At 45.3% G+C, this 23,984-nt stretch overlaps 1 protein-coding gene across 5 annotated transcripts in view; it reads left to right on the top strand.

Moving 5' to 3' along the window:
* Positions 1 to 23,984, top strand: part of RAPGEF1 (Rap guanine nucleotide exchange factor 1) — a 144,130-nt gene that overhangs the window by 74,984 nt on the left and 45,162 nt on the right. For 3 of the 5 annotated variants that reach the window (XM_076009141.1, XM_076009143.1, XM_012744075.3), the window contains exons 2-5: positions 1,493 to 1,632; positions 2,205 to 2,318; positions 8,564 to 8,742; positions 13,517 to 13,673. In XM_076009141.1, coding sequence (XP_075865256.1) covers positions 1,493 to 1,632; positions 2,205 to 2,318; positions 8,564 to 8,742; positions 13,517 to 13,673 — 590 coding nt within the window. The remainder of the gene's footprint in view (positions 1 to 1,492; positions 1,633 to 2,204; positions 2,319 to 8,563; positions 8,743 to 13,516; positions 13,674 to 23,984) is intronic. The other 2 variants (XM_076009142.1, XM_076009144.1) reach the window with 1 other exon arrangement.

Here is a 23,984-nt window from a genome sequence, read left to right as displayed (position 1 = left end):
TCTCTAAGAGTAGTATAATTTTAACTCTTACATTTAGGTCTGATCCATTTTGAGTTCATTATTGTGTATAGTGTGAGATAGGGGCCCAAATTCATTCTTTTGCACATGACTATCCAGTTGTCCAAGCACTGGAAAAGAAAAGACTATTCTTTCCTCTGTCAAATGGTCTTGATACCCTTGTTGAAAATCAGTTGGCCATAGACACATGGGTTTATTTCTGGACTCTCAGTTCTATTCTATTGATCTATGTGTCCCTATGCCTGTATCACACTGTCTTGGTTAGTGTGGCTTTGTGGTAGTTTTTAAATTGAGAAGTGTGAATCCTCCAACTTTGTTCTTCTTTTTCAAGATTGTTTTGGCTATTTGGGTCTCTTGTATTTCCAAACTAATTTTAAGATTAGATTGTTGATGTCTGCAAAAAAAACAGCCAGCTGGGATTGTTAATAGGGATTACATTGAATGTGTAAATCAATTTGGGTGGTATTGCCATCTTAACAATATCCACCTTTTGATCCATGACAGAGGATGTCTTTCCATTTATTTAGATTATCTCTAATTTCTCACAACGATATTTTGTAGTTTTCAGTGTGTCTTGCATTTCTTTTATTAAATTTATACTTGTGTATTTTATTTATTATTTTTGATACTGTAAATGGAAGCTTTTTGAAATTTTATTTTGTAATGTTCATTGCTATCATATAGAAATACAATTGATTTTTGTACATTGTTCTGGTATCCTGTCACCTTACACCTGAATTTGTTTGTTGGTACTAATAATTTTTTGGTGGGTTGCTTGGGAATTTCCATGCATAAGATCATGTCATCTCCAAATAGAGATACATTTCCTTTCCAGTCTGGTTGCCTTTTATTTCTTTTTCATATCTAATTGCCCCACAAGAACCTCCAGTACAACATCAAATAGGAATAGCAAGAATAGACATCATAGTCTTGTTCCTGACCTTAGGGGGAAATCGTTCAGTCTTTCAGCAAGGTCCAGAGGATTTTGAACACCTTACCTCTAGTTTAGTCGCCCCTTCCATCTGTGGAGCCTTGCACATGTCACTTGTTGCAGTTTCCTAAACCAAAGAATGAGGAGGATGATTCGAAAGGGCCTTCCTTTTCAGTTCTTACATCCTGTGCTTCTGTGATTGTACTTGGTATTCTTTCTTCTTAGCTAGTTCCCTTGGATGTTGGTTAGATCATCATATGGATTCTCTAAGGACATTTGGAAATATTTGCAAGTTCTTTTTCCATATTTATTGGACTGCCTCTGATTTCCACAATTCTGAACCACCTAATATAGATGGAAATTGCAAAAATTGAAACATGGGAACAGAGATGTTTTCATGGATCCGTATTTCCCTACCTTTGAAACTTCGAACAGCCAGGAAAAAAGATTGGTTTGGGGACATTGCTCATTTCCACAAAAGGTCAGTGAACCATTCTTCTTCTCATTCTGCCCTCTAACAATCAGTACCCTCTTTGTTTTCAGACTCTCAGCGATCTCATCTCTCTTCCTTCACCATGAAGCTGATGGACAAATTCCACTCGCCTAAAATCAAGAGAACGCCGTCAAAGAAGGGAAAACCAGCTGAGGTGTCTGTGAAGATTCCAGAGAAGCCTGTGAACAAAGTAAGCTGACTCTCTCCAGGTGTTTCTCCTGGCCTCACCTGCTTTGAGCAGTATAAGTCTGTGCTGGTTGTATGTTCGCTCCCTGGGAATTGAGCCTTGTGTACATCATACCTAACATCATTCCATAGCATTCCATGGTTCCAGGTGGGGCCTTGTGAAATAACCATTAGGATGGTCAGTGTCTGCCATGTTAATTAGAGTCAAGCTCAGTTGGCTAGCACAGTTCTTTTCCAGCTGTGTCATCCCCTAGGCATTTAAACCAGCTCAGCACTTATGTTCACAGCCCAGGATGCTGCCTCCCTGCCCCAGAGTTCCCCCTGTTGCCCTGGCGCACACTGGAACCAGGGAAGTTTGTTATGTCCAGAGAACGTCCACCATTCGGCTTTAGGGCCAGTGCTCTGAAACGTGCAAACCCCTTGAAACCTGGCAGAGATGTCCTCAAGTTCTAGTAAGCTCAGCAGGGCCAGTCAAGCCAGATATGTCGGAACAGCTATTGATTTTCATCAACCCCTCCTTTTAGCCTAAAACGGCCATTTCAAGCTCTGTAGGAATCCAGGTTTCCTCTCTTCCAGGAGGCAACAGACAGATTTCTACCAGAGGGCTACCCTATCCCCTTGGATCTGGAGCAGCAGGCAGTAGAATTTATGTCCACCAGTGCTGTGGCTTCCAGGTCTCAAAGGCAGAAGGTCAGTGTGACATTAAGAACAATTGGGTTTGCCTTGCCTTCTACTTCAGAATCCTGGCCCATGGTTTTGGGGATGGAAAAAATCTATTGCAATACCATTGTGTTCTATTGGGGGGCGACTATGGGCTGAATTGTCGAGAAAAAAAAAGAGTCCAAGGGGCCTTGGATAAAAGTGAGAGTTTATCCAAGCTCTCATGATCTTTGGAGAGAGCTCCGTGCTCTGTGGCAAAAGCTTGGGGCTTCTTTCTGGGGTTGGTCTGGGTGTGCTGCTTGGGTCCAACGGGTTCCAGGGGGAAGTGGGTAAGTCTCATCCCTCAAGACCAGCTGTTCTTTCCTTGAATCTCTAAGATGATCTGAATAGTTGAGAAGGGGAAGGGCTTCTAGAGCCTTAGAGTGCTCACTCAGATATCTTGCAAGGAGTGTGATGAGACTGCCACGTAACCAAGTGCTCTCAGAGCCAGGGACACCTTCTGTGTCGCTAAAGTTTACCGTTACGTTTACATTCTTGGCCCATTGCTAAGTGCTTTACACGTGTTCTCTTATCTTCATAACAACACTGACAGGTGATGAAAACCTACTTTGCTGAAAAGGAAACTGAATCTATAGAGATATTATAGCGTTTAGCCAAAGTGAAACAGTAAAACTGTGGTGTAGTCAAGATTTGAGCGCAGTCTGTCTGACGTCAGAGTCTGAATTCTTGAGATGCTACATTTCTTCTTTATGAAAGACAGAATTGATTTAATATCTCACACATCTAAATATTAATCCCAGCTCACTACTGTACATAAAACTAAACTTATTAAAATAAAAACAAGCCTCGTGGACAATAGGTCCTTAATCCTTTAGTGATTATCCAGAGCGTAGCTTCTGTGTAGTAGACTGTTGTCACATCTGTCAACATAATGCAACTGGCAAACACCACCTTGTTGTTTAAACACCGAATTCTTTTTTTTTTTTTTATTTTGGCATATTATGGGGGTACAGATCTTAAGGTTTCAATAAATGCCCTTTCCCCCCCTCCCCCCACAAGTCTGAGTTTCCAGCATGACCATCCCCCAGATGGTGCACATCTCACTCATTATGTATGTATATACCCGCCCCCTCCCCCCTCCCACCTGCCCAATACCCTATTACTGTAGTACCTATGTGTCCACTTAGGTGCTGCTCAGTTAATACCAGTTTGCTGGTGAGTATATGTGGTGCTTGTTTTTCCATTCTTGGGATACTTCACTTAGTAGTATGGGTTCCAGCTCTAATCAGGAAAATATAAGATGTGCTATATCACCGTTGTTTCTTAGAGCTGAATAGTACTCCATGGTATACATATACCACATTTTATTAATCCATTCTTGGATTGATGGACACTTGGGCTGTTTCCACAGCCTTGCAATTATGAATTGTGCTGCTATAAACATTCGAGTGCAGGTAAACACCGAATTCTTGAATGCTGCAATTTATCTTAGTTGGTTTTTATGTTGACCAGCAGAATATCTTAAAATTCTAGTGAAAAGTAGAAAAAAATAAACGTTTTAAATCCAAAAATCTTCCATTGAAAAAGTTTTTCCCACCCCATCTGTTAAGTACAGGAGGCCGAAGAGGAGGAGGCAGACAGTCAGTGTTGGCCAGATGGAAGGAGAGTAATAAAGTAGAAGATTTGGTCAGTGCCACGATTTTGTGTTTTTAATTATTATGGTACATAATAGTTGTTATCACAATTATTTTTTATTACAATCTGTTTAGCAATCTCTTGGAGCTGAGTTTAATATTAAACTCCACGGAGCTAACTCCTCTAACACTAGCCCAGGCAGTTCAGAATAAAATGATTTACTAACAGCTTTGTTCTGCTGGTGAACTCTGATGTGAAACTGTTCAGCCACTCAATTCTTGGATTGTTTTCCTTTTATTCACTGTTCCAGAAGAGGTTATAGAAGAAAACATGATGCTAGAGTACGTTGACTTGGTAGGGCACCAGCAAGCCCCAGGGGACACTTGGCACTGTCTGGAGACAGTTTGGGTCGTCACAGTGGGAGGGTGAAGCAGGCGCTACTGGCATCTAGTGGGTAGGAACCCAGGGTGCAGGTAAACATCATACAATAATACAGGACATCTCCCCAAAACAAAGAATTGTCTGCCCCAAAATGTCAGTATTGCTGAGGCTGAGAGACCTGTTCTGTGGCAAGAAGCTGTAGATGTGATCTTCTACCAAGAAGGAGTGTTGCCCTTTTTTGGTAATTGCCCTTTAAGAAGGGTTGGATTACTGTGCCCTGCCCCAAGTCACCTTCGTGGGACAAAGTAGATGTTGCTTAGAGGAGGCCCACAGACAGAACTGGAAATGTTGGGGAATCTGCCAGAGCATGTGGACTCAGAGGATTATGTCGAGAAACCTTGCCATAGATCTGTCACCTGCTGTCCTCATTTTCTGTTCATTCGCTCTCACTTAAGGGAGCATTTACATACCTTCTCGCTTTATCCCAAGTTGTATACATGGCTTTCTCTTTTTAAATACATGGGAGACTGAAGCACAGGGAGGTAGAAGTACAGATTCAGATTCATTGCCACTGATTGAGGGTTCTCTTTGCACAGGGCCTGTCCTGGGTGGTTTCACGAATGCTGTCTTATTTACTCCTCACCATGACTATGCGGGAAAGCTTTTATTATTCCCACTGTGCAGACAGCGTTGGCTCTGGCTCAAGTTTTCTTAGTTGAAATCTGGTTTTCCCACTATGTTTAGTTGTCTTTCCAGACTACTATTAGTAGTCTCTTACATCTTCTCAGTTGAATTTTAAAATTCAGAGTACACTGTAGTGAATTTATAAACTTTTTTTGCAACTTTTAAACAAGCCTAGCAGTGAGCTGCAGGGTGTTAAAGTAGTGGAGAACATTTAGCCACATTCTGGGAGTCCCGGCATAGTTACAGTTAGCGCAGTCCAGAATGACCTGGGAGGTGTGAGTCCTCCCTCGTTGAGGGCATGTGGACAGAGGGTTAGATCCGGGGGCTTGCTGAGTAGACTTCTGAAAGCCGCTCCCTTTCTGCTTTCAACATCTCATGAAATATAAGCAGGAGATGCTGCTGCCGGAGAGCGGGGTGGTGGGCGGTGATGGGCGTGCCTGCTGTACCTGATCTCTGTGTTAAACGCGTCTTCTTGCTAGACCTCACCGTTCTGGTCCAACGAAGAATAATAATGTTGCGTTGCCTTTTAAAACATCCTGTGATTTAAGTGGTTTATTACACTGTTTGTGATTTGCTTTCCTCCTCACTCCCCCAGGCTTAGCCCAGATTTGTGTGTTCACTGTCCTCTGCTGTGGAGCAGACAGGCCCCGTGCTGAGACAAGGGGGAAAAGGCAGGTTGGGGTTGCCCTAGATGCTACTTTGCTCTTATGAGAGAAGTGTCTGAAGACGAGGACCAGTTTTCCCTCACTTCCCTCTCCTCCAGAGCCAGCGTAGTGGCATATAGCAGCGAAGCAGCAGCCCCAGTGTCCCTTATGATTACAGCCCCACAGGCAGGAAAGCCGGTAGAAGTTTTCTGTCCATCTCTGCCATCTCTGCCTCATTTTACTGATTCATTGAATAGAGCTTTAGACCAGGGGATCTCTAGTAAATTATTTTACTTCTTATAGTAGATTTCTGATTGATCTTTTTTCTCCTCTCCATCTGCCCAGGCTCTGTAATCTAACAAAGTTCAAATTCCATTTCCTTTACCACAGCTGTGTGACCTTGGGCAGATTGCTTAACCTCCCTGGTCCCCATGAAGCCTCAGTTTTCTCACCTGTGAAATAGTAGTATCTACTTTATATGGTGGTTGTAACCCTTAAATGAAACAAAGTGTATAAAATACATAACACAGTGGGTGACTAGAAGTCCCTGATGAGTGGTAGCAATAATCTGGCCTCTTTCTTTCCCTTTCAGAGCTGTACATCTTTTGTTCTCTTTCTTGGCTTTATTATTAACAGATACACAGCCTCTGATGTTGGCGGAGCATCTGTTAAGTTGATGCACCACTTTCATTTGCATCTCATTCAGTCCCCACATTTACCTCTTTGGTGACACAGGGCCAGTATTATTTTTCCCGTTTGAATGACAAGCCCCATGTCCAGCAGTTGACCTTGTGTCTAGGCCCTTCCCAGGCACAGAAAGTTTTGTTTAGTTTCCAGGCTTATGTGAACCAGTGGTGGCAACTCATCCCCACAGCAGGAGGGCTGTGCAGGTGGATGCATCTGCCTCTCAGGTTATGCAGCCAGGCCATTTTAGCAAAGCCAAGGCATCCAGTCCCAAGTTCTGGCTGGTGCTGGGTATAGGTGTGTCACTATAAACTCTTTGTGGGCTGCATTTTGCAAGAAGCCACAGTTTAACAGCTGAAGGGCTAGGGGGATGCACAATGTTCAGAGGGCATTGATTCTGGGAGTGGGATTTGAGAGTTAATGGATGCAATATGACTATGCTAAGTTGTCGGCTCCTTTATTAGGAGCCGAGGGCAGCCTGGCTCTTAAATAGCTGACTTGATCTCTCTGCAACAACAGGAAAATTCTCTTTTTGCTCTGAAGTGCCTTGTCCCTTTCCAATGGCTAGCAGACCTGATGACACATTTTTCTTAAAATGTTTCCTCTTCCCTCACTAAGTTTCATCATTTCTGGCTTCTGCCACTTTCTGATATGCCAAAATGGCAGTGTTATTGTCATAGTCCTCCTCTTGCCAGACTGCCCGTGGCGTTGGGCGCATTTGATGTATGCACGCACTGCGATTCCTTCTTACTCAGGTTCTTCCCTGCCGTGGGCAGGGGGTGGTGGAACAGAGAGCTTTTGTCCATGGAATGGAGAAACAAGCACCTGGCCTCTTGTGGGTAGGAAATAAACACGTCAGTAGTGAAAGGAGAAACATAAAGCCGGGGCACAGGGATCCAGCTGTCCCCTCTCCAGGGGATGAGGAGGGGTGCTCTGGAGAACACCTTTTGGGAAGTACCGGTTGAGAGAAACTGCACTGGGTCTTTGAAAGTTGTCTGACTGAAGTAGCTATTTTATGATCTCATTCATTTATATATTTTTCTCTTGATAGTCTCATGAAATAAAAGGCTCTACTATTGAATTATTTTAATTTAAAATAACATTCCCCATCATTTTAGAAAAGAGCTAGTGTTCAGAATCACAATCACTTTTCACTTTATTTCTATTATTTGTACATTTATAGATTATTATTTAAATCAGCTTTTTCTAGAAGTTATCTCCTTACCCTCAATTGCTTACATTTTCTGGACTGAAAAGAGCCCACAGGTGGCAGTTTTTCTCATATGTACGCCTCCCTGTTAATTTGCACTGGGCATGTCATCAGCTTCACCCGAGTTGGCATCCACTGTGCGTTCACCCATCCGTAGATTGCTCCTGGTTTTGCTTGCCCTGCCTGCCATCTGGACCTGGCTCGTGGACATCAGGACTAGTGCGAGGTGGGGGAGGAACGAAAAGGGTGTACATGTCACTGGCTGTGGACCCACGTCAAGGAGAAGAAAGGGGTGGTACTTTGAATATGGAAAGTGCAGGGCTCTGTATTTTCCTTTCATCTTGGGTAGTCTTTCCTCAGGAGCAGAGGGACCCTGAGAGCTGTTAGCAGCCAGTACATGAGTCATTGCCATCTGCTCTGACTTCTTCACCTCTTCACCCCAGGGTGTCCCCCTTTCGATCCCTGGGAGTTCCCAAGCCCTTTGGGCACAGCCTGTCATTTCATCCAGAGGCCTTCACTGGGCTGAATAAGGTGGGAGTCTAGTGAGGAGTCCCGAGGGAAGGGCTTTGAACCCTCATGCCCTAGACCAGTCTTGCACGGTCCCTCAGATCTTTGGAAGAAAGCCCTGGGGTTTCTTGATTACCGGATGTATGTGTACCATGGGATTGGCCTACTGCTTTTCCAGGTCATCAGCAAATCAGCCCTCCCTACACTCGATGCAGTTAGTGGTGATAGCTCAGGTGCTTACTAGGACAGAGAGGAGGAGAAGTGGTTTTCTCTAGACCTGAGGGTCTAGGATGAGAACTCAGGAATTACTAAATGACCTTTCTTGGTCCAAGCCCCCTTCTCCCTTGAGGTCTAGCCTCTGTCTCCCGATTACAATCCTTAGAAAAATAATCTGCTTGGTTTCTACAACAAGAAACCTTTTTCATTCACATCAATCTAAAGCTGGTTTATAGAAAATTTTATTTTATTTTTTTCAAAATAGCTCCCTTTAATTTCTCTCCTCCCTCCTTATGCTTAACGTTTCCTTTCAGAACCTGAGCTGGCTGGAAGAGAAAGAGAAGGAAGTTGTCAGTGCCTTGCGATACTTTAAAACCATTGTGGACAAAATGGCTATTGATAAGAAGGTACTGGAGATGCTTCCAGGGTCAGCCAGCAAAGTGCTGGAAGCCATCTTACCCCTGGTGCAGAGTGATCCTCGCATTCAGCACAGGTGAGTTGCCCCGAGGGCCTCGGCCGTGTCACAGCAGTGGAAGGCTTAGAGGTGTCTTGGCTTTAGGACCCTTGAAACTAGAGATTTCTAGGAACAGTTAGGAAGAGGTGTCCACCCTTAACCCCTCGCTCCAACACAGCTATCCTTGGTGCCATTGCAGGGTTGATGTCATAGTTACTCCTGAAGCCTCGACCCTGAGGCAGATCTCTCTAGCCACAGGGACATGGCCACAGTATGAGTTTGTGGTCATTTCTTTGCATTAGCTCATCAGTGATAATCGAATTGGTTCGGGCATTTCTCCTAGTACCCTCAGCCACCTGACATATTTGGTCTTATCAGTATCTAGCTGTTGCATTCCTCAGCTGCTTAGGTGATCAGGGCAAAAGAGGTAGACAAGAACCCCATTAGAGCAGGGGTGCTGCAATGCTTAACTGGTCGAGCTGGGATACCTTCCAAACAGTGCCTGGCTTCACTGGAAGCAGGGGAGGGGGCTGCTTTGAATGAAGCTCTTTTGAGTGTCCAATAGCCACCAGAGACCCAGGCAGAAGAGCAGGGGTCCCACCTGCATGGGTCTCCTGGTGGGCCTTACCCTCAGAGATGGACTGTAGGCCTGGCTTCAGTGACACAACCATAATGTGGGAGTTCAGGAGTTTTTTAGTATGAAATACTTTAGATCTGAGGGGTACACAGCAGCCTGGAAGCCACACATGGAGGTCAGGGAGCACAGGCAGCGGGGTGAGAAGAGACCCCATGGGCCTGTGCCTTTATTGGGTCCAGGCTGTTATCCACACAGGTTTCTTTCAGGGAGCTTTAATTGGTGGGTTTAAAATAGTCACTAGTTCCAGGAGGTCACGCTGTTACTGAGAGGTCACTTTAAGTTCTGGGGCGAATGTCTCCATGGTCCCCTTAAAAGAAGCGGTGGGGAAGCAGGGAGCCCAGCCTGTGCAGGATGAGAAATGCCTCTAAGTTTTTATCTCTGGCCACTGCCTGGAGGCACTGGGATGGGGTGTGGTTGTTGGTTTCGAACTCCTGACCTTGAGCAATCCCCCCCACCTCGGCCTCCCAGAGTGCTAGGATTACAGGTACTAGCCACTGCACCCAGCCCAGTTGAAACTTGTCAAGAGTTCTTCAGCCCTACTTCTGGTGTGAGAAAGTTCAACAATTTAAAAATAGATGCTGAGACAACATAAAATTATAAGCACTCACTGCAGGGGCATGGAGTGAGCCTTTGCCCCAGGAAGCTTTTGTTGGGTAATGCTTTCACTGTTTGGGTGCATTTTCCTCTTAAAGGTTAGTGAGAAGCTTGTCCCATATTTATTGCTAAATGTAAAAAGAAAAGCAATATTAAATGTAATTTGAAATGAAAGCCTAGCAGGAGCTTTTTCTTAAGAGGCTGGCAGATTTTTTTGTTTTGCTTCTGTGATACCTGTTCGGGATAAATGCATCTCTGTTTTAATTCCTTAAGATGGCTTGGTGTTCATTTAGCCCCATGAGGCTAAGCTTTTATGACCTGCTTTCAGAACTTGGCAGTAAAGTTCATAGTTTTCTTCTTCTGGGAGATAAAGCAAATAGTGTCTTTATTTCCGAGAAACTCTCTGCCCTGGGGCTTCCACGCTAGAGTTTCAGCCGCCCCCTGCACGTGGTCTTTGGCAAGGAGCTCTCTGGCGCTGGTGGGTGAGGAAGGAAGAAGCATGCGTGTGGCTGAGCCCACTGCTGTCTTCCCTGTCATCGGTCCAGTTCCCAGCTCTTAGAAGGGCTCAGTGCTGGTGATATTTTTCTTGATGTCCCCGAAATCATTGAAAATACTCCTCGAATATTCCTTTTACATTCTTTTCCTTGCGTCTTTCCTCCCTAAGTGCAGCTTATGAAGGTCTTTCCCTGCCCCTTCTGTGGCTGGGCCCTCGCAGGCAGACCTTTGCCGCCCTCTCCTCGGTTTCTAGGATGGTGATGGACTGGCCTCGAACAGGCAGCTGGCTCTTTAGTTTGAGCCACGACTGGAGGATTCTCCCATGTGAGAGCGCGAGCCGTGCCGGCCATCACGGGAGCTCTGCGCTGTTGCATAAATAAGCCAGCAGGCAAGCCTCTGGGCAGCGTTTTTATAGTACTGAACCCTCCTTCCTTTCTTACATCTTGTCCCTTTGACACATGAGTATTCTTTTTTTTTTTTTTTGAGACAGAGTCTCGCTTGTTGCCCAGGCTAGAGTGAGTGCCGTGGCGTCAGCCTAGCTCACAGCAACCTCAAACTCCTGGGCTCAAGCAATCCTCCTGCCTCAGCCTCCCGAGTAGCTGGGACTATAGGCATGTGCCACTATGCCTGGCTAATTTATATATATATATTAGTTGGCCAATTAATTTCTTTCTATTTATAGTAGAGACGGGGTCTTGCTCTTGCTCAGACTGGTTTCAAACTCCTGACCTCGAGCAATCCGCCCGCCTCGGCCTCCCAGAGTGCTAGGATTACAGGCTTGAGCCACCACGCCCGGCCGACACACGAGTATTCTGTTTCCAAGCTAATAATGGGAAGGGTGAACATATTGTCACATTCTTTAAGTGCCTTCAGAGAAACTTTAGCATCCAGCACAGGGGAGAAATTACATATTAAATAAAAGTATTTCCTCTTGTTTTTCATCTCGCTATTGCCAGTAGTTTAACAGTGGGATGCTTTGGTGGAATCCGCCGTGGGCACATCGGTGGAAGGCAGCAGTGTTCGTTAAAGAGGCCTCACCCACAGCGGCTCACGCCTGTAATCCCAGTACTTTGGGAAGCAAGGCGGGAGCTGATCCCAGGAGTCTGAGGCTGCAGTGAGCTATGGTCACCCCACTGCACTCCAACCTGGGTGACAGAGTGAGGCCTCATCTCAAAAAAAAACCAAACACGGCCGGGCTTGGTGGCTCACGCCTGTAATCCTAGCTCTCTGGGAGGCCAAGGCGGGCGGATTGCTCGAGGTCAGGAGTTCGAAACTAGCCTGAGCAAGAGCGAGACCCCGTCTCTACTATAAATAGAAAGAAATTAATTGGCCAACTAATATATATAGAAAAAATTAGCCGGGCATGGTGATGCATGCCTGTAGTCCCAGCTACTTGGGAGGCTGAGGCAGGAGGATTGCTTGAGCCAGGAGTTTGAGGTTGCTGTGAGCTAGGCTGACGCCATGGCACTCACTCTAGCCTGGGCAACAAAGTGAGACTCTGTCTCAAAAAAAAAACAACCAAACAAATAAGTAACAAAGAGGCCTCACCTGGCCTTGCCAGGAAGGGCAGGGTCTGTCCAGTTGCCAGAAGCACATTCCCTGCAGGAAGACATCAGCTGCGATCCAGCCCCCGCCTCTCCGGGCTGCAGAGTTTTTGTTTCCCCCCTCAGCCCTCCTTCCTGAGAGAATAGATCCAACACTTGAGTGCTTTCATTTGTGTTATCCCCAGAAACAGCCCAGCCCTGGCTTTCTCAGAGCTCCTTTTAAACATTTTTTGTTTCTAGTGGGCTTGAGCAGTTTGCTTTCATTCCCTCTCACCCTTCTTTTCTCCTGTTGGAGCGCGCAGAGTGGGACCGCAGGCTAAGTGGAAACTTTCCATCTCGGAAAAATCTCTTGTGTGATTCCCTCCTTGTGTGATTCTGAAGAGTTTCTCATTAGAGCACTGTTTGGTTCAGGTTTTTGTTTTAAATGGCTTTGTTTGTAGAACCTCTTTTAATTATGTTTTACAGTATTATATATTTTCCTCAAAACTATTAACATACCTTTGGCTCCTAAATGTCTGCCTCATTTTTCTTTTTTCGGAGTGGAGGAGGTGCGGCATGTACATTTTCTATATTTTTGTTCTTGCTCTGTTATAATGCATAATATTTAAAATGGAAAAATAATTCTTTCCAGAATTCCTAGGGAAAATTATCTTTAGCTATTTGAAAGTATGCGAAAGATGTAAAAATTCTTTGTTTCGGCTACTACTCTATAATCACTGAGGCACTCCCAAAGTGCTCTGGGCTTCTGTTTGTGTGTGTTGGCAACACAGCATAGCTGGTAGCTGGTACCTTACACACATACCACACACACACATACACTCACTGGCAACACAGCGTAGCTGGTAGCTGGTACCTTTCATGCACACGCACATGCATACCCCGACCACCATCACAAGTCATCTCGCCTCTGGTTTGTTGTTCTCAAAACAGTCTCCGCTAGTGCGTTGCTGCAACCTCAGCCTCGGTTACAGTGTGAGGATGGTGAGGCTGAGCCCATATTAGGAGGAATTTGAATAGACTACATGTCTGTTCTGAGCTCGTGGCTCTTCCTTTAAAGGAATATGCCATTAAAATTCCTGTTGGAATTTAAATTTTAAAACCTGTTGGCTCCCTGTGACACGTCTAAAATGAATTTTAGTCTAATTCATAACAAGTACACGATGCTCTGACCTCGTCTGGTGACCAGCAGCCTGGAGGCGGGAAGACATGGCTCCTTGAGAGATGTCACCAGAATCTCACAGAGGGATGTTAAGTGGGAAAAGGCACGTTAACTGTCGTGATGGAACATTTGTTATATTTGCGAAATGAAAACAATTTTATAACACAAATTAGAATGTAAAGCTCCACAAAATGTTTTGTTGGATGTAAGGAGAAAGGCCCAGGGGAGAAAAGGTTTGTTTATTAAAAGAAGGTGTAAATTTTACAAAAAGAAAGATTGAGAAACATGCCTTAGTCACTGAGAAAGTGGCTAAGTGGATATCTTAACATGATGGTCATGCTTTAGATTTTTTTAACATTCTTTTAAAAAATCTCTTCCCTGTAGCTCAGCCCTCTCCTCCTGCTATAGCCGTGTGTACCAAAGTCTTGCCAACCTCATCCGTTGGTCTGACCAAGTGATGCTGGAAGGAGTGAACTCGGAAGATAAAGAGATGGTGACCACCGTGAAGGGCGTCATCAAGGCTGTGCTGGACGGAGTGAAGGTACCTGCTCAGGTCTCCGGCCTGCTGGGCGTTTATCACATAAGAATTTGTTCCTCACCATAACACAGGAGAAGGAATGTCTTCCAGCATCTCCAGTGTTGTGTGCTCTATTTGATAACTACTTATTTCTCTCAGGACTGGAGCAAATGGCTCGTAGGAGCCCTTGGAGTACTCGTCCAGACGGTTTAGAAGGCTGCCTGGAGCAGCTGGCCCTCACTGAGCATCGTGTTAAATCTTCAGAGAGTCTTTGTGTCCCAGCCCTGGCTGCGTGTGCTTGCCAGCTAGACAGAGTGCTGCAGGGATCCCTTCTGCATTGACTAAGCAATACTCCCGGCATGTCAACTGTACCTTTCATGTCCCAGGAACTTTTGGGATTCTTGGAAAAAAGCAAGATTGAGATGAGTAAGAAGTGTAACTGTCTATAATAGGAAGTTATGGATCATAGTTAAGATAGGAAGCAAAGGCCATGGAGGATCTGAAATTCGGGTGGGGGACAAACCCTAGTTGAGAAAATAAGTACTGGTGGTGAGGAGCAAGACAGGATATAGGACATGAAGCAGGTGAGGGCCTTTGGCCAGCACCAGGGCTGTGACCAACAGGCAAGTGGAACCTTGCCGTTAAGAGAGGCCAGATGTGATGGAAAGGGCACTAGCTTGGGGCCTGGCTAGGTTTGAATCCTGAGTTCACCACTTACCAGTCTGTGAATCTGAGCAATTACTCAGCTATTCTACATCTTAGTTACTGCATCAATAAGATAGCTATAATAATAGCACTGTGCGTCACAGGGTTGGAGGAACGGTTAAATGGGTCATATAATGAGTACATACGATGCTCTTAGAACAAGGCCTTGGCTGCTGTGTGTTATTAATTATGTAGTGCTAGATGCATGCCTTGTTAATAGATCTTTTGGCTTGAAAAAAACCTTGTCCCCTTTCATTCTAGACCCTTCAGTCCAAAATTATAGCTGAGGGACCTACCCTAGGTCAAGAAAAGTTCCTTCTCCACTCAACCACGCCAACAATTCCTGAAAGCTGCCTCCTTGGCTTGACATTCCCCAGAAGCTCTGAGAGTAGAATAAGGACCTCCAGAGGGTTTACATTGCAGAGAGAAGCTAGGAAAGCATGGTTTGGCGTTACAGATTACTCCAGAATGGAATGTGTGTGAGCCTGAAAGTGTAGGTGGCTCCACGCCTCCGGCACCGTGTGCGTGGAGGCCGGCGTGTCTGCTGGGACGCGAGTTCATTCAGAGGAGGCTCAGCTGGGTGGCATCGGTATTTTCCTTTGAGAGCCCCTGTGTCTTTTTCATTGCAAAAAGTTATTAGGTCCTACATTTTCTGTTCAGGACAGTGAGGCCTAACAGTGTAGCCCAGGGTGGCTGTTGTCATAAGACCTGATGTCACTTTCCAGAATTTGAAGTACAGTCACATACATCATCCTCTTTGGTCCTCATGATGGCTCTTTGAGGTCAGCAGGGCAGAATGAGATGTGACCTGGGCCATACTTCGCTGGCAAACTCGTGTATTTCTGGCTCACCCACCCTTGCTATTCCTGTCAGGGCTTCTGGAAATATTGTTATTGAAAACTTATTTTTCAGGTGACTTTGTTAAGGTTTCCTTCTACCAAACTGATTCCGATGAGATGTTCAAAACAAGTTAGAACAGCCAAAACAGAGGAGATGGAGTTTCCACACACAAAGCTTTGTGACAGTCCCAAGTAGATTTCCTTTGTGGAATCATTAAAGCACCACTGTATTGGTTGAAAGCCACGTCTGAAAGAAAAACGTCTTTGATTTTTTTCAAAGCAACCGGGATAAAAAAAAAAAAAAAAGAAACCTATATATTATGAACCTGTCAATGTCTGAGAACAAATAACTTTTCCATAATTGTTTTAAAAATATTTTAACCACAACAAAGACTGTCTAGGTGAGGAACTCTATAAATTCAATTTTGTTTCATTTATTAAGGAATCATTTAACGAGAACTTTCTTGTGCCGGGCACTATGAAATAATTGGGACTATAAAGATGAACAAGACTGGCACAGCCCTGACCTTATGGAGCCACAAATGGGGGAGGCAAAAGGACAACGAACAAAAATGTACGGTTACATAGTATAGTGCTACCAAGGAAAAATAGCATGTGGTATTATGAGCGTGTACAGACGATAGTCCTTTTTCAGGGTGGTCAGAGATACTTCCCCAGGGAAGAGACAGGCCAGTGCCTAGAGAATGGGCAGAATTGACCTATGACTGGGATCTTTTTGTGCTGGAGTCAGTAAAGGCAGTGAGGTGATCGAGACACTATGATGTTATAAGCATTTGTTATTAATATCTAATTGTAATAATAGCTAATGTTTACTGGGTGCTTTTTGTATATTACCCAGACTTAATACTCATAACAGTCCTCCAAGGTAGGCCCCCTTCACGGGTATGGAAACTGAGGCTCAGACCAGTAGTCTGTAACAAGGTTACGATTTACACCCGGCCTGCTGGACTCCCAGACCCAGTGCACTGTGCCACCCTCAGCTGCCTCCCACAGAAAAAAGGGTTCTCTGTGCTCCCACTTCCAAGCCAGCTGGCTTCCAGCTTCTCACTGTCCCCATCAGGCCAGGGACACCTTAGAAGCCTGTGTCCAGGTGGCGTGAAAGAGCCTCGCCTAGCTGAGAGGGGCCAGGACGGCAGAAATGAAGTACATTCAGAGGGTGTCTTCACCCCACTTGGAGGAGAAATGTCAGCATGTCCTTTAAACTGACTTATCATCTTTCAAGTGACTCAGTCATTAAAGGGAATCTTTTTTTTTGGGGGGGGAGGGCTTGAACAAATGTTTTAAAACAGATTACTTTGTTTTTGTCCCTATATGGGTAGTACCATTTATCATTTAAACCACCACATAAATGCCACTCGTTAGCTGTGTAACTTTGGGAAAGTTACTTCTCTGAGTTTCAAGTAGGCTTTAAAAATACTCACCTGAAGATTTGAGGAAAGACAAAGGAAGATAATTTACATAGAGTACCTGTCGTGCTTAGGTGCCCGTGTGCAGTGGGAGAGTACTGTCCGCCATAGAACAGCTCACACCAGCCGGCCTTGGCAATGATTATGGCTCTTTTTGAGGTATGCTCGCAAATCTCAGGCCAAAACTCAGACTTCTGTGACCTGATCTGGCCCCGGGGCTGCTTTTCCAGCGGGAGTCTTGGCTCAGAGGTGCTGGTGACTCTCAGAGCAAGGAAGTCTCTGAGGAATTTAAAGGCCTCACTTTTTTCCTCTAAGAACCATGCCCAGCCTAGCACCTGGATGCTGGGGAACTGAGCCATGCAAGGGCAAAGAGATACCCCAGTTTGATCTGTTGAAACTAGCACCCCAACTAGTTTTGCCTTTGTCTCTTGTCTCAGCCATATAACTCCTTACTTGTCTCCTCGGGCTCTGGTTGCTCTCTTTGCAGATCTTCTAGGAAGGTCAGAGCTCCCTTGTGGATTTCCCATCTCCAGCCGAGAGACTGTCTGTCCCTAACCTCCAACCACACACACACAACAAAGTTTTCATAATTAAGGGGAAAAAAAAAGCCTTACACTGATAACCTTGGCAAGAAACTTTGTGGAATACCTACAGTTCCTTCATTTAACCATCATCACTCAAAACCAGACTTGTATATCAGACTCAAACTCATATAACAGGAATATTTTTTAAAAAATGCTTTTCTGACTATAGCATTTAGGATTAGGCTTGACTGCAAGAAAACCCAAACAATAGTGGCATTTAAAAAATAAAACTTTATTTTGGCCGGGCGAGGTGGCTCACGCCTGTAATCCTAGCTCTCTGGGAGGCCGAGGCGGGCGGATTGCTCAAGGTCAGGAGTTCGAAACCAGCCTGAGCAAGAGCGAGACCCTGTCTCTACTATAAATAGAAAGAAATTAATTGGCCAACTAATATATATAGAAAAAATTAGCCGGGCATGGTGGCACATGCCTGTAGTCCCAGCTACTTGGGAGGCTGAGGCAGAAGGATTGCTTGAGCCAGGAGTTTGAGGTTGCTGTGAGCTAGGCTGACGCCATGGCACTCACTCTAGCCTAGGCAACAAAGTGAGACTCTGTCTCAAAAAAAAAAATAAATAAATAAAAAAAAATAAAACTTTTTGTCTTTCACAAGACAGTCTGGGGCTAGTATGACATTTTTGCAAAGTACTCTTCTCCCATCTTGCTTTCCTGTCATCCTTAGCACATGGATTCTAACTCATGGTTCAAAAAGGCTGCATGGTCTTCAGCCATCATGGCAACATTCCAGCCACTGAGGAAGATGAAAGAGTAGGAATTTGTGCCTTCTACTTTTAAGGAGGTTTCTCAGAAGGCCTCACAAAAACTTCTGCTTACATTTTATTGGCTAGAAGTTAATCACGTGCCCTGCTAAAAATCTATCAGTAAAGAAGAACAGATATTGTTCTCTACCACACTGACATTTCAAATGAGCCATCTCTTTTATTCCTTTTCAGCCTATTTTTATTAGGCTGAATTTTTATTATTTATTATTATTATTATTTATTATTTATTTATTATTATTTATTAGGCCTATTTTTATTATTTTCCTTTCCCCTATTTTTATTATGAAAAATTTCAAACATTTGTGAAAAAGGGAATAGTGAATAGAAAAGGAATAATGAACATAAAAGGGAATAAGGAGCCCTGTCCCATAGCTTCTGCACATCTGCTCGCAGCCAGTCTTGTTTCCTCTGCGCCTCTGCCTGCTCCCTCGGAGCAAACCCCAGACCCCGGATCCTTCCGTCTGCAGACATCTTGGTACATGTCTTTAGAACAAGGCAAACCTTTTCTGTAAAGGGTCAGATAGTAAATATTTTAGCCTCTCAGGCTACATACAGTCTCTGTTACATATTCTTTGGTTTTTTATTTTTACTTTTTATAAGCCATTCTTAGCTTGAGAGCCTTACAAAAACAAGCCCTGGGCTGGATTTGGCCTACAGAGTATAGTTTGCTATTTTCAAACAGTTTTTTAATTCAGTATCCAATATTCCCAGGGTTCATCCAGTGTTGTAGCATGTATCAGTACTTAATCTTTTTTTGTTTCCAAATGCACAGACGTACCACATTTTATCTGTTTGCTTATGGGCATTTGTGTGGTTTCCCCCTTTTGGCTATTATGAGTGATGCTGCTGTGAACACTCAGATGCAGGTTTTTGTGTGGGTGTAGGTTGTCATGTCTCTTGGATATACATCTAGGAATGTCATTGTCAGGTCATTTAGTAACTCTGATCTTGCAACAGACTACCAGACCATTTTCCAAAGCAACTGCGTCATTTTATATTCCCACCATCAGCATTTGAAGGTTTCCAGTTTCTCTAGGTCTTTTCCATCACTTGTTATTATCTTTTGATACAGCCATCCTAGTGGATGTGAAGCAGTATCTCATGTGGTTTGTTTTGTTTTGTTTTGAGACAGAGTCTCACTTTGTGCCCAGGCTACAGTGAGTGCCGTGGCATCAGCCTAGCTCACCACAACCTCAATCTCCTGGGCTCAAGCGATCCTCCTGCCTCAGCCTCCCGAGTAGCTGAGACTACAGGCATGCGCCACCATGCCCAGCTAATTTTTTGTATATATATTTTTAGTTGATCAATTAATTTCTTTCTATTTTTAGTAGAGACGGGGGTCTTGCTCAGGCTGGTTTCGAACTCCTGACCTGGAGCAATCCGCCCGCCTGGGCCTCCCAGAGTGCTAGGATTACAGGTGTGAGCCACGGCGCCTGGCCTCTCATACGGTTTTAATTTGTATTTCCCTAATGGCTAATGATGTTGGGCATCTTTTCATGTGCTCATTGGTCATATTTGTGTATCTTCTTTGGAGAAATATCTATTCAAGTACTTTAACCATTTTTGAATTTTGAGGGGTCTTTTTATTATTGAGTTGTAAGTCATCTTGTGCATTTTTTATCACAGACTTAGAATCAGCCATTCCTTTAAAGAACCTTTTTCTGGCCAGCTGGGCGTGGTAGCTCACGCCTGTAATCCTAGCACTCTGAGAGGCCAAGGTGGGTAGATTGTTTGAGCTCAGAAGTTTGAGACCAGCCTAAGCAAGAGCAAGACCCCATCTCTACTAAAAATAGAAAGAAATTAGCTGGCAAGGTGGCGCATGCCTCTAGTCCCAGCTACTCGGGAGGCTGAGGCAGAAAGATTGCTTGAGCCCAGGAGTTTGAGGTTGCTGTGAGCTAGGCTGATGCCACGGCACTCTAGTCCTGGCAACAGAGTGAGACTCTGTCTCAAAAAAGAAATAAATAAAAGAACCTTAGGCCGGGCGCGGTGGCTCAAGCCTGTAATCCTAGCACTCTGGGAGGCTGAGGCGGGCGGATTGCTCGAGGTCAGGAATTCAAAACCAGCCTGAGCAAGAGCGAGACCCCATCTCTACTATAAATAGAAAGAAATTAATTGGCCAACTAATATATATATATATAAATTAGCCGGGCATGGTGGCACATGCCTGTAGTCCCAGCTACTCAGGAGGCTGAGGCAAAAGGATTACTTGAGCCAAGGAGTTTGAGGTTGCTGTGAGCTAGGCTGACAGGCCGGGCATGGTGGCACATGCCTGTAGTCCCAGCTACTCGGGAGGCTGAGGCAAAAGGATTACTTGAGCCCAGGAGTTTGAGGTTGCCGTGAGCTAGGCTGACGCCACGGCACTCACTCTAGCCTGGGCAACAAGCGAGACTCTGTCTCAAAAAAAAAAAAAAGAACCTTGATTCCCTTTGTTGGAAAAGGGTATTTAGAGACCACAGTGTTAGTGTTAAGGTTGCTCATTGCTACTGGCTATTCACTGTTCTTTTCAGTGGCTAGAGCTTAAAAATATATGTTTAGTTTTTTTTACTCAAAACACATTATGAGTTTATACTAACACTTCCCAAGCACAACCAGGACCATAGGGATTATTACTTAACTTCATGAAACATATCTCTTAATAACCCCCTCCCAAACCTGTTTTCTGAGCAGTTCAATAAGTGTATTTTCTAATAAATCTGCTGACATGAAGCCCTACACTAAACGTTTACTTTTTATAATCACAAGGGCTTTGGGTGCAGGGCTACACCCTGCCCAAGCTAGGGTGGCAGAGGTTCCTCCTTTGGTGGAAACACTGGTGGTTTCTGGTGCTGGCTGCTCTGCAGAGTCACAAAAAGCAAGAAAAAGTCTTTCAATTATCTGTGAGGGCTTTATTTTCAGGGTGACTCTTGCAGGCTTTTATTATTAGAGTTGCAGCTTCTTGCCCCAACTACATTATTATTTTGAGTACAAAGGTGCCCAGTTGTAAAAATTGTGCTCCCCAGCCCCCGCCCTGGTCTGCTCCTTGGTAGGCGCCATGGGCACCCTGCTTGCTGGCGTGGAGTGTGAGCTCACCCACGGCTCACACTGGTGCATAGGCTATGGGAGGAGCACCAGCCAGCGCCTCGTGGCCGGTGCGAGCCTCCAGGAGCCAACCTCACGGCATCAGTGCCACCCGTTTGCTTCTGGGCCTCGCGTGCTTGGTGCTCTGCCACTTCCTCTTTTTTGTTGTTGTCTCTTACTACCCCGTTGGATGTGGGCTCGGAAGGTCCCTTTTCTTTTTTTTCTTTTTTTTTTGAGACAGAGTCTCGCTTTGTTGTCCAGGCTAGAGTGAGTGCCGTGGCGTCAGCCTAGCTCACAGCAACCTCAAACTCCTGGGCTCGAGTGATCCTTCTGCCTCAGCCTCCCGAGTAGCTGGGACTACAGGCATGCGCCACCATGCCCGGCTAATTTTTTATATATATATATCAGTTGGCCAATTGATTTCTTTCCATTTATAGTAGAGACGGGGTCTCGCTCTTGCTCAGGCTGGTTTTGAACTCCTGACCTTGAGCAATCCGCCCGCCTCGGCCTCCCAAGAGCTAGGATTACAGGCGTGAGCCACAGCGCCCGGCCGGAAGGTCCCTTTTCATTGCTATAAAAAAGTCACACCGGGGCTGGACATCCCTGTGATTTCCTCACGCAGGTTCCGTCACAGGAAACTCCTCAGTGGCCCGCGTTGCACGTACTTAGTAACCAGACTCACTCCAAGGCCGCTGGAGAATTTGTCAGAACCACCTGAGAGAGGGGTTGTGTCATGGCGGCATAAAACGCGTATCTGCTGGGCTCTGCCCCCCGCCCCCAGGAGATTCACAGGGCCAGAAAGGGACAGAGGATAGACAGAGATGGGATGTGAACAGGAACGGAAGGCCACAAGTTGTAGACTGGTGTGCTTTTCAGTAGAATCACGTTCCCCTCTGTGTGAACCTGGCGGGCACTGGCGTGAGGCTGTGTGCGTGGGCCCCTTGGTGGCAGGGCAGCCTGGCAGTGGGTGGTGACGTTGGTGTCCCTGTGGGCGCCTGGTGGGGAGCACTTTCCTTGTGCAGTGCACGTCCCCTCTGCCGGGCAGTGGGCTTGTCTCAGTGCCAGGGAGAGCTGGGAAGATGGATGGGTTCACGTTGTCTCTCACGTGGGCAGCGGTGCTGTGTTTGGACTTGCTGAATGTCATCTGAGCCCTTCCATCTCTATGATCATTGTCACTATGGATGAAATGAGCTTGGAAATGAAGTAGTATGTCTTTGGAAAGATAACTTTTCCAAAGATCTTCTTTTGGCTTTTAAAAGCTGATTTTCAGGCCAGATGTGGTGGCTTAACACCTGTAATCCTAGCACTTTGGGAGTCCGAAGTGGGAGGATTGCTTGAGACCAGCCTGGACAACATAGGAAGACCCTGTATCTACAAAAAATAGAAAAATTGTTAATAGCTGGGCATGATGGCGAGGGCCTGTGGGCCCAGCTACTAGGGAGGCTGAGATAAGAGGACCCCTTGAACGCAGGAGTTTGCGGTTGCAGTAAGCTCAGTGGTTGATGATGCCACTGCACTCTAGCCTGGGCAACAAAGCGAGACCCTGTCTCCAAAAACAAAACAAAAAAACCTGATTTTCAGTGAACTGAAATATAGTCGCTGACTATATATACATAGCCTTTTCTAACTTGTGCCTCACCATGGTTAAAAAATCTGACATTCCTCTCAGAAATTCTGCCTTCAGTAGGTGTTTGGCTCTCACCAAGTTACAAATGGTCAGCTTTCGGTGAGATTAGGGTTAGCACAGTAGCCAGAAATGTGCAGGTTTTAAAGGTTTTCCTTTGTCTGTGATAGTTAAGGCAAGTTGAGACTAAACGACCTTCTGTTTAGGCAGGAAGGTTGGTGGTAAATAAAAAACGCTGCCGACCCTTTTACACACTCTTTTCAAGCCTAGGCCAGCAACCTGATAGAAGGAAGAGTGGCTGTGATCATGACGTCATCTTGGAATCCAGGTGCAGGCTCGCACATGTGTGCCTGTCATTCCAAGATTTTTTGCCATCATTCACTGGTTGAGTTCACAGCTGCCTGTCCAGAAAGATGGCGATCTAATTATAATTGCTCCTGAATTGATACAGAATCGGTGGAATGTTTTCCTGTGTCGGCAGATGCAAAGGTAGAGCCCTCTCTGTATTCTTTTTGCCCTGCTCTAAAGAAAAGTGAATCTGAAAGTGGGGCGTCAGGGTCACTGTGAGCTGGCAACACGCCTTCAGGATGAGCTGCCTCTCCCACCTCCTCCAGTTGCGGGGTACAAGGGGGCAGCCTCCATCTATCTGCCGTCTCTTTGATTGTGTAGCCTCTTATCCCTCCACCTTGTCCTGTTTGTAATCACCAGCTAGGTAGCTGATCCTTAAGTGTTGACTTCTAAAGCGTGCTAACAGGCAAGTGTTACGTTCTCTTTACTTCTGCCAGTACTGGGCTCTTAGAGATCCTCGCTGCCCTCATTTCTCCAAGAGTAGGCATCATCTCTGTTACCGACTGGGGTAACACTGAATCAATCTGCTTGTATTTATGTGCCTTTATTTGGGAGGGGGGTTGTTTGTTTAATTATTATTTCAGAAGTAATACAAGTTCACTTTAGAAAATTTAGAAAATAAAGAGAACAAAACAAGGCCGGGCTTGGTGGCTCACGCCTGTAATCCTAGCTCTTGGGAGGCCGAGGCGGGCGGATTGCTCAAGGTCAGGAGTTCAAAACCAGCCTGAGCAAGAGCGAGACCCCGTCTCTACTATAAACAGAAAGAAATTAATTGGCCAACTGATATATATATAAAAAATTAGCTGGGCATGGTGGCGCATGCCTGTAGTCCCAGCTACCCGGGAGGCTGAGGCAGAAGGATCACTCGAGCCCAGGAGTTTGAGGTTGCTGTGAGCTAGGCTGACGCCACGGCACTCACTCTAGCCTGGGCAACAAAGCGAGACTCTGTCTCAAAAAAAAAAAAAAAAAAAGAGA

This window comes from Microcebus murinus, chromosome 12 (genome assembly GCF_040939455.1).
Source record: "Microcebus murinus isolate Inina chromosome 12, M.murinus_Inina_mat1.0, whole genome shotgun sequence".
NCBI classification, from domain to species: Eukaryota; Metazoa; Chordata; class Mammalia; order Primates; family Cheirogaleidae; genus Microcebus; species Microcebus murinus.
This window is presented reverse-complemented; position numbering and strand designations above follow the sequence as displayed.